Raw genomic sequence first — 14,617 nt, forward strand, 5'->3', positions numbered from 1 at the left:
CCTTTGTCATTTGATACGTTAGCCCTGCTCATACATACTCATTAAAAATAGAAGGCTATGGAGAATTTCTGGAGAACCTCACAGGCTAAACTTGTTCTCAATTCTGTTTTATTTGAGAAGCAGGAAAGCAAATTAGATTGTCAAATGGAAATTACCTGGAAACAAGAAAATTATTTTCAGAATAATTCCCCATCCATAAGGTATAATTGAGCAGACTTTCTGGTGTGTAATATAGAAAGTGGCCACAAGACTTATTTCTACTTAATTTGAAATGCTGCTATTTATGGAGATTAGTTAACACTTACATCAACTAGGACAAGTAGGGAACAATCGTGCATTTTAATCCTTAAAAAGTCATTGTTGATTTCATGAAACGTAAGTTCCCAGATTTGCTAATACACTATGATTCTTGAGAATCATACTTATTATACTTGCATTTAGATACACTGCCAATCCACAAGAGAGAAGAGATGCAGGAAAATCAAAAGGGACCTCCTGGCTCATTGAGTCCATCAAGACTATGTACACACATGTGACCATAATCAGAAATATGTACAGTAACATGCTGGGTGATGGGATACCTGACATAAAGCTGAAATGTTCTAGCTTGCTTGCATGCATCACGTAGAAAAAAGGTGGAATGACTTTACTTTTTAGGTGTAGAAACAAGTTGCAGGCACTCAAGTCCTACCGTAGCAAAGCTTGCAAGTATATCCTTAAACCCTGAATTCTCAACCACTCTAAAATTAGGTTTCAGCTGGTAGGAACCAACATTATGTTTTGAAAATTAACTTCTCCTTTAGGGTCTCAGTTCAGCAAAGCACTTCCAGAGGACAACTTGTAAGCTTAGTGCTGAGCACGTGCTTACATACTTTGGGGGAGCTACTGGCTTGACGGCAGTAGAAACTGAATTGCTGTATTTAATCCATGATACAGATAGAGTAGCACCTCCCTCTGGAGGGTGAAAGAATAGTTTGTTCTCAAATGCACGTTCTGTCATTGGCCTTGCTGATGGAAAGTCCAACAAGAGTGCCCCTTTATGCTAATTGTGAGGGCTTTTTTTGGTGATGCCCTGACTCTTCACTTCGGTAGCATGAAAATCACCAGCTCGGGAATCAGATGATGGTGTCTTTCGGTCACTACCAGTTAGAGTTAGGTTCAAGCTAGTGGTCTTTTTGGTGTCCCATTATCATTACTATTTTATATAAATATAAAAAGGAAACAGTTATAACCCAGAGATGTCTTTTCATTCATGAGGAATATACTATACACTCTAGCAGCAATCTACTTTCCACTAATTAAATTATATGTTAGAAATAAAATTGCAGATGCCAGTCAAGCATATGTTTTCTAACATGTAATAAATGCTTATTTGTGCTTTCCTTTGCAAGTGTAATATAATATAACTGCTTGTAACTGTTTAAATTCAATTTTGCACACATCTTTCAGCAAGCAGCACATGGTTTTTCTTTTTTTTTAATGACCCAGACATAAAATATCAAATGCAATTAGAAAAAACATATGGGAAAATGGGCAAAGAAATTTTGAGTTTATAATATGCCAAACACCAACTTAAATATTTCTGTGGCATGTTGATTTTTATTTTTAAATGACAGTAATTTGAAGCTGCCTGGGGGTAAAGGAATGTTAGAGCCTTGCTCCATAGAGAAGTAAATCAATGGGCAGTGTACAAAGGAGCTAAAAGAACATGCTAAGTGGAATTTACCCCACGCTGAGCAGCGTATTGCCTTGGTCTCACTTTCAGATATTGTCACATGTATCTGGATAGCTACCTATGCAGTAGCAAAGTTAAAGTTTCAAAATTTGCAAACTTTAGCAATTATAAATTTGGAAACTTCAGGCATGCTGTATGTCTTGCACAAAAATCCTGTGCACTGGCTATGTTTTTTCCTACTGCTATAGCTTTTCATCTTGGATAACTGGATAAAAGCCAAAGGAAAATCCCCAGTTTGAACATCTGGATCTGGATCTGATCTTTCATAGATTTTAAGGCCATAAAACACCATTCGTTATGATCATCACCTTTGGCTTCTGAGTCCTTTGAGCACCTTTTGTTCTTTTCTGAAATTAGCCTAGGACTCTGTAGGTAATGCTTATATCTGAATGTATACTTGATAGATGACTGTCCAATGCCTCACTGGCAAATGCAATGAAAAACTGATTTTTATTCAGACCTGGCAAATGATCCTCTAAAGTCCTTAGTCAGACTTACAGCCATGCCTGAAATCAAGCTTTACGTAACTGATTTTGCTGTAGTTTTCTATGGTGGGGACATCATGATTCATTCCATCATTGATGATGGTAACATTATTTGTTTTAATAGGAAGAAGTTTATTGCTGCATCTTATTGAATTAAAATGGACTGAAGGAAGTCAGGCCAAACTCTAAAAGAAATAATCTTTCAGCAATAATTCTACATCCTGCGGGGGACTGCCCCTTAGCCCGGGAAGTCTGCTGCTTTCTGGGGGCCCGCATCCGGGACATTGTGGAGAAGATCGCAAAGCTCCTCCAGCCCACAGACCACTATCCTATGCTCCTTATTCATGTGGGCACCAGTGACACGGCTCAGAGCGCTCCCAGCCGGGTCATGAGGCACTACAGGGATTTGGGAGTGGGGCTTAAGGGTCTGGGAGCACAGGTGGTGTTTTCTTCGATCCTCCCAGTCTCAGGGTATGGGCTGAGGAGGGAGAGGAGCATCCACATAGTGAACCAAAGACTGCGGCGCTGGTGTCATCGGGAAGGCTTTGGCTTCCATGACCACAGCCCGCTCTTTGGCGAGAGAGGCAGCGAGCTGCTGGGAAGAGATGGCCTCCAACTCTCTCCCCTGGGGAGGAGGCTCTGCTAAGCCAGGCTGGCTGACCTGCTCCACTGGGCTTTAAACTAAGCCTGCTGGGGGATGGGGGGACTACTGCCACTACTGGCCCGCTGAACAACCCTTGCAAAGCCAGCAGACCAAGGCACTTAAGGGAGCCCACCCTTGCCTCAGCCCTGGTACAATGTGTGGGCAAGGCAAGAGCCCCCAAGGGTACAGTAATGCCAGGAGCTTGGGGAACAAGCAGAAGGAGCTCATCCTCCTGCTCAGTGCAAAGAATTATGATGTCATTGGGATAACAGAGACCTGGTAGGACTCCACCCATGACTGGACCATGGGTATAGAGGGCTATACCCTGTACAGGAGGGATTGTGTAGATAAAAGGGGCGGGGGTGTAGCTCTCTACGTTAAGGAAAGCTACATGTCCCTTCAAGCTGATGTTGGTGACCAGGGTGGACAGCTAGAGACCCTCTGAGTTAAAATTTGTGGGGAACATGGCACAGAGGACACAACGGTGGGAGTCTACTACAGACCTCCTACCCAAAGTCCTGAGCTTGACCAGGAGTTCGCCTGGGAGCTGGCTGAGGCCGCATGCCCCAGGACCGTGGTTGTCATGGGTGACTTCAATCACCCGACATCTTGTGGGAGGATCACTCAGCAAAAACCAAGTGGTCGCAAAGCTTCCTTTTGTGCATGGATGACCTCTGCCTGACTCAAGAAGTCTGTGGGTCAGTGAGAGGCAAAGCGCTGCTCAACCTGGTACTGGCTACAGGGGATGACCTAATTGGCGACCTGGTGATCGATGGGAAGCTGGGTGACAGCAACCACGAGCTGATCACCTTCACCATCTGCCGTAAAGTTGGCAAGTCAGTCAGCAACACAGAAGTCCTTGACTTCAGAAAAGCCAACTTTGACAAGCTCAGGAGGCTTGTCATTCAGGCCCTAAGGGACCATGACCCCAGGGAGAGGGGAGTTCAAGAAGAGTGGGAAATCCTCAGTGCACAAGCTAAGTCTATTCCATCTCGAAGGAAAGGCAGCAAGAGGGCACAGCAGCCCCCCTGGCTCTCCAGGGACCTAGCAGACCTCCTAAGGCTAAAAAGAAAAGCCTACAAAGGATGGAGGACAGGATTCACCTCCAAGGAGGATTATTCTGCACTGGTCTGGTCCTGCAGGGAGCAAACCAGGAAAGCCAAGGCTGCAACTGAACTCCAACTAGCTTTGAGCATCAAGGACAACAAAAAGTCCTTTTTCAGATATGTGGGGAGCTGGAGGAAAAGCAAGGGCAACATTGGACCCCTGCTGAACCAGATGGGGCAACTGACAACTGACGCCCAGGAAAAAGCCAACCTATTAAATGGGTACTTTACATCGGTCTTTCATCAGTCCCATGGGACACCCATGCCTGCTACTGGACAGGGAAGTCCGTGTGAGGGAGATCCCCTGCCCTTCATAAATGCTGACCTCGTGAAGGAACATCTTGAGAGGCTGGATACCTTCTAGTCAGACAATCTACACCCCAGGGTACTCAAGGAGCTGGCAAGCATCATAGCCCAGTCCCTGGCACAGATCTTTAAAAACTGCTGACACTCTGCTGTAGTGCCCGAAGACTGGAAGAAGGCCAGTGTGGTGCCTATCTTCAAGAAAGGGAGGAAAGTGGATCCAGCTAACTACAGGCCCATTAGCCTGACTTCTATCCTGGGGAAGATCTTAGAAAAGTTTATTAAAGAGGCCATCCTTAATTGACTGGCTGATGCCAACATCCTAAGAGATAGCCAGCATGGGTTTGTTGCAGGTAGGTCTTGCTTGACCAATTTCATTTCCTTCTATGACCAGGTGACCTATAACCTGGACAAGGGAGATGAGATTGATGTCATATATCTTGACTTCAAAAAAGCCTTCGATCTGGTATCCCATGATCACCTCTTGACAAAACAGGCCAATTGTGGCCTTGGGTCCACCACGATCCGCTGGCTGGGAAATTGGCTCCGTGGTCAGACCCAGAGGGTTGTAATGGATGGCAGTCACTCATCATGGTGCCCTGTGACCAGTGGGGTCCCTCAAGGCTCTGTCCTGGGACCCATCCTGTTCAACATCTTCATTAACGATGTGGACATTGGAGTCAGGAGTGGACTGGCCAAGTTTGCCGATGACACCAAACTTTGGGGCAAAGCATCCACGCCAGAAGACAGGAAGGCGATCCAGGCTGACCTGGACAGGCTTAGCAAATGGGCAGACGAGAACCTGATGGTGTTTAACACCGAAAAATGCAACGTTCTCCACCTTGGGAAGAAAAACCTGCAGCATCCTTATAGGCTCAGCAGTGCTACGCTGGCTAGCACTACGGAAGAAAGAGACTTGGGGGTCATCATTGACTACAAGATGAACATGAGCCTGCAATGCAATGCTGCGGCTAGTAAAGCGACAAAAATGGTGGCTTGCATCCATAGATGCTTCTCAAGCAAATCCCGGGGTGTCATTCTCCCCTTGTACTTGGCCTTTGTGAGGCTGCAGCTGGAGTACTGCATCCAGTTTTGGGCTCCACAATTCAAAAAGGATGTGGAAAAGCTTGAGGGAGTCCAGAGAAGAGCCACGCGCATGATCAGAGGTCAGGAAAACAGACCTTATGACGACAGGCTGAGAGCTATGGGGCTCTTTAGTCTGGAAAAGCGCAGGCTCAGGGGTGATCTGATGGCCACCTATAAGTTTATCAGGGTGACCACCAGGATCTGGGAGAATGTTTGTTCACCAGAGCTCCCCAAGAGATGATGAGGTCGAACGCTCATAAACTACTGCGAGACCATTTCAGACCATAAGGAAGAATTTCTTTACTGTCCGAGCCGCCAAGGTCTGGAACAGCCTGCCATCGGAGGTGGTTCAAGCACCTACATTGAATACCTTCAAAACCAAATTGGATGCTTATCTTGCTGGGATGCTATGACCCCAGCTGACTTCTTCCTGCCCTTTGGGCGGGGGGCTGGACTTGATGATCTTCTGAGGTCCCTTCCAGCCCTAATGTCTATGAAAATACATGGGAAAAACAGCTTCCAGTGTGACTGAAGAAAAGAAAGATGTTGAAAATCCTAGCTGTAAACATATGAAAGGAGATGGTTATGTATACATAGTGTTTTGCAACTATATAGGCAACTAGATGAGATGCAGTGAGCACTATCATATGATCTCCTGAAACAATATCATATGCATGCAGGTGTTGAATGTCGCGACTTTAGTTGGGCTGTGTGAAGCTTTGGTCCCTGATTTCATTCAGTGGCTGAATTTCCAAATCTGAATCCAATCAGAGGACCCTTTAATTTCTCCAAATCGGTTCGGAGAGATTTGGACAGATTTGGCAATTCAGACATAGATACAGCTTTAAATGTTTTTTCTACTTACCTCTAGGTAGCAGGGGCTCTGAATACTGTGGTGTTGGGGCAGATGCAGCATCCCACAGAAGCATGGGGGGCTCTCCAGCGCACTTGGCAGCAGATGCGGAAGTGGATCAGAAGCACTTCCGATCCACTTCCCGGTCCACCGGGGAGCATGCAGGGCCTTCCCCCCCTCCCCCCCCGCATCCCCTGGCTCAGCAACTGGTGCCTCCTTGGTCTGGTGGGGCACCCAGGGTCCCCCTGCAGCTGATTGCCAAGCCAGGGGGACATAGATGGGCCCCCAGCGTGCTTCTTGGCAGCCCTGGAAGTGGACCAGAATTACTTCTGGTTTTGGTGCCAAGCATGCTGGAGAGGCCCCCCATGCTCCTGTGGGACACTCCACCCACCCTAAAATCGCAGTGATCACAAGCAGTGCGGCTACCTCAAGGTATGTAGAAAAAACTTTTGAAGCTGTGCCTGTGTCCGAATTGCTGATTCACTGATTCGGCATCAAATCGTCAGATTCGGATTTGGCCTAATCGAATCAGGGACAGTGATCTGAATGAACGAATAGAATTACTGTTCCTAGTTTGGGCCAAATCCAAATCAAATAGGGCCCATTTTGCACAGCCCTACTGTTTAGCAACTACTTTATGTATAGAAACAGGCCATACTTTGGATGATATAGTGGAAGCTTGTTGTAGGGAAGTGACCATAAACACATGTATTGTAACTGGTAGTTTAACAGTGAAAGGATTGATGTACTAATTATTGACAATAAATATTGTCAGAAGTATGTGCTGGCCCTGGGGCTCATTGTACATGCAGCCCCTGGGGCAGGATGGGGCGTGTGCTGCCTGTAGTGCATGGTCTGGACCTGGTGCTGCACGCAGTACCGAAGGGTGGGGATATGAGCTGCATGCAGTGCCCCAAACTGCCTGTTTGTGCTGCCTGCAGCACACTTGTTGACTGGTCCAGCCCATGCTCCATGTGGCTCCAGTATAGCTCTGTGGGCCGGATCTGGGCCATGGGCTCTATGTTGACACCTCTGCTTTAGGGCATGGTCTGCCACCACCTACAGTGAGATGGAATTTCAGAGGCTGTCACAGATTTTTCCAGAAAAGAACATAAGGCCCCCTGTGTTCAAATTGCCTCATCCCTCCCTTGTAAGGCAGTTTGAGCACCCAGTTATGAAACTTGGGCATATCAGTACCATGCACTTACCATGCCAGGCGGCAGCTGCTCCACTTGGACTACCTCTAAATCCAGACATACTGTAGCCAGAGTATTATGGTGGTCTGGGTGGTCATTAGTCACAAAGTGCTTGAATGTGCTCCTGCCTAGACTGGCAAGTTTGAGGTACAGACATGCTCTTGAATGTCCTATCTGAAGCACCAAGTGGAGCCATGAATGTCTTGAATTCTTTTGTTGAGAAGCTCTTAGTTTAATGCACACAATTGCCAATGACGTCTGGGCATACCATCTTCTACTCTAAGTAATTAATTTTTTTTTAAAAGGAGCAGGGGCAGGGGGAGGAGGAAGCAAAGCTCTATAATGACATTCAGTAACCACCATAATGATTGCTCTGTTTATAACTTGTTTCCTTTCTTCCCCACTTCACCCCTCATTTCCCTTGACTGTTTAGATTATCAACTTAAGGTGGAGGACAGGGTTTGTCTGTTATTGTGTTTGTACAGTGCTTAGTACAATGAAGTCCTGACCTGATTTGAAGCTTTTAGGCATAACTGAAATACATACACAATGGGAACAGTAATGTTGAACTGGATTACAAATAGTAATAATGAACATTGAAGAGTACCATTAACCTTTCCAGGGTTGCTCTCCTCCTTCATTTCATTGGGAGCAGCTGTTCCAAGAGTGGGAATAACGAATGTCTGTTTTGTTTCTTGTCACGCAGTGTTCGGCAGAGTGTGGTGATGGAATACGAACGCGCTCGGTAGTTTGTATGACCAACCATGTCAGCAGTTTGCCGTTGGAGGGCTGTGGGAATAATCAACCTTCTGAAACAACCCCCTGTAACAATGGACCATGTGCGGGTAAAGTTGAGTGGTTTGCTGGGAGCTGGAGTCAGGTACATTTTACATTAAAATAGATGTTTCTATGTTGATTGCCAAAGATTTCTTTGGAGTGGGAAAGTTCTGGTTGGGTGTGCTATCCTGTAAATGTCTCTTCTTAAAGTATTTTGAGAAATGATTTTTAGGTTCCATTTAACTGATTTTCAGTATTTTTTTTCCCCTCTGCTTTTATTTTTACAAGAGCATTTGCAGGAAAATAAAGTTGTTTTGTTTCTCTGGTGCTTTACTTTTTCTTCTCAGCTGAAGACATAGTACCAGATCTTGTCCCCTTTGTGCCACTGCCACAGGGTAGCTGGGGACTCCTTCTTGCAGAGGAGACATATGGTAACATAACTAGATTTATGCTACCTGTTGCCTCCTCCATGTAGAGATTTTTTTTAACTAGTACAACATGAATCATCCTTAGGTTGAGAAGTTACGTCAGAGGCTTGTTTGGTCCCAAAAACAGAAGAACAGAAAAGAGGTTTAAAGCTACCCATCACTCCAAATCTAGTTATCCCTGGGTTCTTGCCCACAAGACTCAGTTTATGCTAAGTCCGAACCAATACTATACAAGTTTCACACTGGAAGTGAAAAATAAGCAGCAACACTTTTGGAAATAAACTTTTTTAATGAAGTGTTTCTTGCCTTTTAAAGAGAAACAAAGAGAGACAACCTACAATTCAGAATATGTTGGCAGAAATATTTTTGAATGACATGTTTACATGAGCCTTTGGGTTGTTTTAGTATTAAGTCTTGTTCAATTTGTCCAAAAAACCTGTCCCTAAGCTCCAGTGCAATACTACTGTCCCACAGTGTCACTGCTAGTTCATGAGCCAGGAACACAATTCAAACAATTAATGACACTAGTTAAGGTTAATGATGGAATGAATTGCGGAAGACTTTCTCTACTTCCAGTTTCAGTTTAAAGGAAAGTCTCTTTATCAAGGCCCAGCCTACAATTATTTTTTTTGCTTGCTTACCTATATTGTTAAGAGATGGGATACTTTGCTGATTTATTTATATCAGTAAAATGTTGTGGGAGATGCAGTTATACCAGCAGAACACCCATGATAGTTTGCTTCACACTGCTGATTTGAAACCAGCAGTACTGGTAGAAGTATTTTTATGATTGTATAATTGCATCTACAACTGTGAGATTTTTGTGCTTTAATTTTGCTTAAGTATAGGCAAGGTCTTAGCCTCCTTAATGGAGTTTGCATGAATTCTGATCTAAACCAGCAAGCATCATACATTATGCATTGATGCAGTTTCCTCATAAAAGATATCAGAAAGCTGTGGATGCCAGTTACAGCATTCAAGGGAAGCCAAATACTCCAGAAAACCATATTCTCCTCTTTGGACTGCTCATTGCAGAGCCATTGCAAATTCTGAATGTCTGCAGGGATGCATACAGGTCACAGCCAAAGCATTAAGCATGAGAAGACAAAAGCACTGCTAAAAACAAAAGTTGTTTTTGGTTTGGCTCCTCTGAGTTTTGAAGTGACAGGTGAAGAGAACAAAATTGGGCCAGTGGCCAGCTCCCTGGTGCTCTTTTACTAAGATAAACCTCCCCTTGTCCTAACATCTCAGTGTTTCTTTTCATTCTAATTGAAAAGTATTGCTCCCAGTGGGGAAGGAATTTCAGAAGTTGTCAACTGGGGCCCAAACATTTATATTGCCTTTGTGTGGACCCTTACATAACCTCAAGAGGCTTTCCAAGTGCTGGTACCAACATTCCACGCGGTTATTAGGAAAGCGTCTCTTGGCCAGGCCGTCGGTTTTGCCGTAGCAGAGATTCCAAGATGCTCCTAGCTGATAAGCGATGCTGAGATGGAGATTAAAGGGATCCAATTCTGAAAATACTTTGAAGTTGTGAAATGCAACAGAAATGTGAATTACTGGTATTTTATAATAGTCACAACAAACTCAAACTGTAATTTTAACCATGTTTAGGAAGAGTACTTTGTGCAGATAGGAGCTTTCCATCCATTCCTATCTCCCCCGAACAGAAGGGAGCCAAATGTTGTTTTCAAACTTTCTTGCACTTGAACAGCTTGCAAATATCATCTTCCTCCTCTGAGGGGGTCAAAATGTATATAGTAAATCTAATCATTCTTGATCTGCACATTGCTCCACTCACAGGCTTCTGGCTGTCAGCAATGAGTTATGCATCTCCAGATGATAACGGCTTTTTTTTAACATTGTATCCAGATTACAAAGATGCAAGGGTCTGCATTTAACCAGATATGACACCCTCCTATATGTAGTTTGTTAAAGTCATGGAAAACAATGATGGTGAAGTCAAGGAGGGACGCTGGGGTGGGAAGAGCCCTCAAAAAGATTTAAGGAAATGAGTCTAGAAATACCATGGAAAATGGTATGAATTGATTCTTCTTCCCTTGTTTCTTCTTTCAGAACAGCCCAATCCTTAAACATAATAGGTGGCAGCCAAAAGGTATTATGTGGAGTAAAGTATTTATTTAGGGCTGCTAGAAGAGTGGGAAGCAAAGAGTGGCGTTTCAACCTGGGGCTTCATTTTCTGATATTTTGCAGCTAGCTTGAACCTAGAAACAGGCAAAAACACTCTTCCATCTACAATAAAGAGCATATAATGAATGCACAGAAAGAACTATTATGCAGATGATACTTAAATAAAATATGGAACTTGTAGCTTTTAAATACTGAACTGGTTTGGATAACTGCCCAAATCTCACACTAAACCTAAATGAACTTTAAATGTGGTAGGTTAATTTTTGTCTTGCACAATTCAACCCTGCAGAGTTATCGTGGGCATTAGAAGCATGATTACTAAACTTCATGAGCAATTTTTTTTTGTATATCACAGTTGATATAAAAGAGTACTAACAATCACATTAGGAAGCTTGTTTTCACAACATTGAGATTTCATTGTTGCTAGTTAGTTGTCACTGTCTCTAAGGAGTTATATTTTCACCTCTGTGCAAACAGATATCCAACAGCAAACCCTATTAACAGAGTGTTAAGAATTAATCTCTTTTATTGCTAATTTTCAGTGGCCTTCTATGGGGATCTTATGGGTAAGTCTGCAGTGTTGTTTTAGTAAGCCAATTTATCTTTCCATAATAAATTCTCTCTGACTATACAAACACAGCCACCTCTTACCTTGTCACAATGTAATCCCATACAATTCAAGAACTGCAGTAATATTAATTTCATTTTTAATCCATGCAGAACAAGTTGAATTATTCTGAAGTCTATAATCATATTTTAACCACTTTATTTTCAGTCCTTATCATAAATTCTCTGACCCACTCTCACATTGTTTGAGTGAGATCATATACTTGTTACTAACTTTTTACTTTAATAAAGTTGGGCCTAGTTCCAGTTAATTAAAATCTGTTCTAAAATTAATCTTTTTTTCTAATTCCCCTATGTCCTGATTAAGAAAGCGTCTTTTTGTTAAGAAGTCACTGTTTTAAACAGTTATTTATTTTGTTTTGCCCTGAGGCCACATGTTGTCCTGAGAGCATCTAGCGGTGGAAAATCTGCCTGGAAAAGCTTATTAGAGGATAAGTGTCTCCTACCAACAGGATCATAGCACAGACACTTGCATATATCAGCCAGTGAAGGGCATACAGTCAAGGCAGCTCCTACCATCAAGGCTCCTCTAGAATTTTTAACAGAATGTTAAAGCTGCCCTCTTTTGGAAGAAGGACTGAAATAGGACAATGATAAGAGTAGGCTTAGTGGCAGAAGAGACAGCTGGTGTTTCCCTGAGGGTTTATTCTGTACAAGAGCAATTTGGTTCTGTTCTTCCTGATAAGAGCATGACACCATGCCTGTTGCTGCACTGCTAAGGGGTGCTTGCAGCTTCTGTGCTGCAGGTTCTGAGTTATATGGTTCTGAGCTTTTACTAATTTAAAACCAGGACTCTGCATATGGTATTGAAGATGTCCTAGGTACACAGTGGTTCTACACATTCATTAATGCACTATAGTTACTGCACATTAAGTTTAGTACTGGGTTAACCAAGTACTAAATCAATGTGAAGTAACTTGAGCTACTGCACAATAGCACTGGTGTGCAGGTTTTTAGCGATGCTTACTACGCAGTAGTTTAATACTACTGTGCAGTAGCATATTAGCATGGTTTTTGCCCATCACACTACTGTGCAGTGTTATTAGGCTACTGCGCAGTTAGCATCTTATGTAGACATGCCCAGTGTATTAATTTTCTCCCTATGCCCAGTTCCTTTTCATTAGTACCAAGAGCTTTGTGGGTATCTGGTAAAGGGACAAAAAATTACACCAAATATATAAACAAACCCCACATTTTTAATAACATTCAAGTATTTTAGATCTGGATAAGCCTTTGAAAATCATACCTTTTCTTGCAACATAGAAACCAATGTGTCACTGGGATCATCTTCCAAAACCTTTCAAAAAGTGCCAGGAACAGTATCATATATGTATTTAACCTTTACAGAAGCAGTAAGAGTCCATGTGAGCCACATTTGCATTTCACAGCTGGATCCAACACCCCATCACATAGATGCATGTAAACATTTAAAGAACACACTGACAGATGCAGATAGTTTCTAAAAACCACATAGAATGTAAGGATTTACAAAACTGCACTCCAGCTTCAGATGTTTATGCTTATAATCCTACTTGAATTGGAGGCATTATCACTGTTTGTAGTAAAATGCCCTCCCTTTTCCTAAAAGAAAGAGAAAAAGAAAGGATCCAAACACAGTTTGAGATTTTTCCAGGAGTGCTGATAGCAGTTGTATCAATTATTTTTCCCTTCATAAAGAAAGTACAAGAATCAACAAAGGCACAATATACAATCATAGGAAAGTAGGGCTGAAAGGGACCATGCAAGGTCATCTAATCCACTGCCTGCCTCAAGACGGGATCATCCCTGATTAAACTATCCCATTCAAGTGTTTGTCCTTAAAACACTGCTTTTTAAAAATAAATAAATAAAAGTCCAGGGATAAGGATTCCACAACTTCTCTAGGTAGCCTGTTCCAATACTTGACCACCCTCATAGTCAGAAAGTTACTCCTAATGTTTGACCTATTTTTTCCCTGCTAGATCTTTAGTCCATTGCTCCTTAGTCCTGTCCCCTACCACCACAGAGAAAAGTCCATCTTTGTCCTCTCTATAATCGCCTTTCAGGTATGTTAAGACTGTTTTCAAATCCCCCCCTCAATCTCCTCATCTCCAGACTGAATAACCCTAACTCTTTCAGGCTTCCCTCCTAAGTTATGCTTCCCATGCCCTTAATCATTTTTGTTGCTCTCTGCCAGATTTTCCAATCTGTACATATCTCTCATCATTCATGTAGTAGTGGTAGATTCTGCACATAGTTAAGCCTGTTCTTGTCCTAGTCTATGATCAAAACTCCTTGATGCTATGGTAATACAAATAATAATTATTCAAGATCCATCTAGTCCAGTATCACATCTCTGAGAATGGCCAGCACCAGATACTTCAAAAGAAAGAGTACAAACATTCTAGTAGGTAGACGTGAGATAATTAGCATGTTTGGTATTAGAATAACATTATAATAACTGCTTCCTTCTATGATAATGTGACAGGCTCTGTGGATATAGGGAGAGCAGTGAATATGATCTGCATTACTTTAGCATGTCTTTTGACACTGTCTTCTATGACATGCTCATTACTAAATTAATATAACTGCTTGGTTCTTTCATGCTTAACAAGTAGTTGCCAATAGCTCAGTGTCTAGTTGTGAGAAAGTATCTAATGGGATTCCCCAGGTTCTCTCCTGAGTGAAATGTTGTTTATCATCTTCATTAATGAGCTGGATGATAGGATTGTGTGCAAGCTTAGTAAATATGCATATGACACCAAGTTGAGTAGAGTTCAGAAACTCTGGAGGGTACAACTAAAATCCCAAATGACCTGGAAAAATGGTGCAAAATCAACCAGATGAAATTTAACAAGGACAAGAGTCAAGTCCTGCAGTTGGGATGGAATAATTTCATGTACAAATACTGACTGGGGAATGATGGGCCAGGTTGCAGAACAAAACCTTCAGAGAAATATCTGGGGATTGTAATGGGCCATAAGCTGAATAGGAACCAAGGGTGTGCTCCTATTGAGGAAAAACCCCATAGTATACCAGGTTGTATTATTTAACAGAAGTGTCTCTTGCAAATCAAGGGAAGTGATTCTTCAGCTCTATTCTGCACTGGTGAGACCGTATCAGGAGTTGTGTGTCCAATTTTGGGCCCCACACTTCAAGAATGAGTTAGATAGATTGTCAAGTCCAACAGAGTGACAAAAATGAATACAGTCCTTGGAAGCACGATTTATAAGGAAAGACTGAAAGAA

General features: G+C 42.7%; 1 protein-coding gene across 4 annotated transcripts in view; it reads left to right on the forward strand.

Annotated features, from left to right (window-relative positions):
• Window positions 1-14,617, forward strand: part of THSD4 (thrombospondin type 1 domain containing 4) — a 698,655-nt gene that overhangs the window by 644,819 nt on the left and 39,219 nt on the right. For all 4 annotated transcript variants that reach the window (XM_090028684.1, XM_090028685.1, XM_090028683.1 and 1 more), the window contains one exon: window positions 8,114-8,287. In XM_090028684.1, the coding sequence (XP_089884810.1) occupies window positions 8,114-8,287 (174 nt within the window). The remainder of the gene's footprint in view (window positions 1-8,113; window positions 8,288-14,617) is intronic.

This window comes from Crocodylus siamensis, chromosome 15 (assembly GCF_052110815.1).
Source record: "Crocodylus siamensis isolate JL-2025a chromosome 15, ASM5211081v1, whole genome shotgun sequence".
Taxonomy (NCBI): Eukaryota; Metazoa; Chordata; order Crocodylia; family Crocodylidae; genus Crocodylus; species Crocodylus siamensis.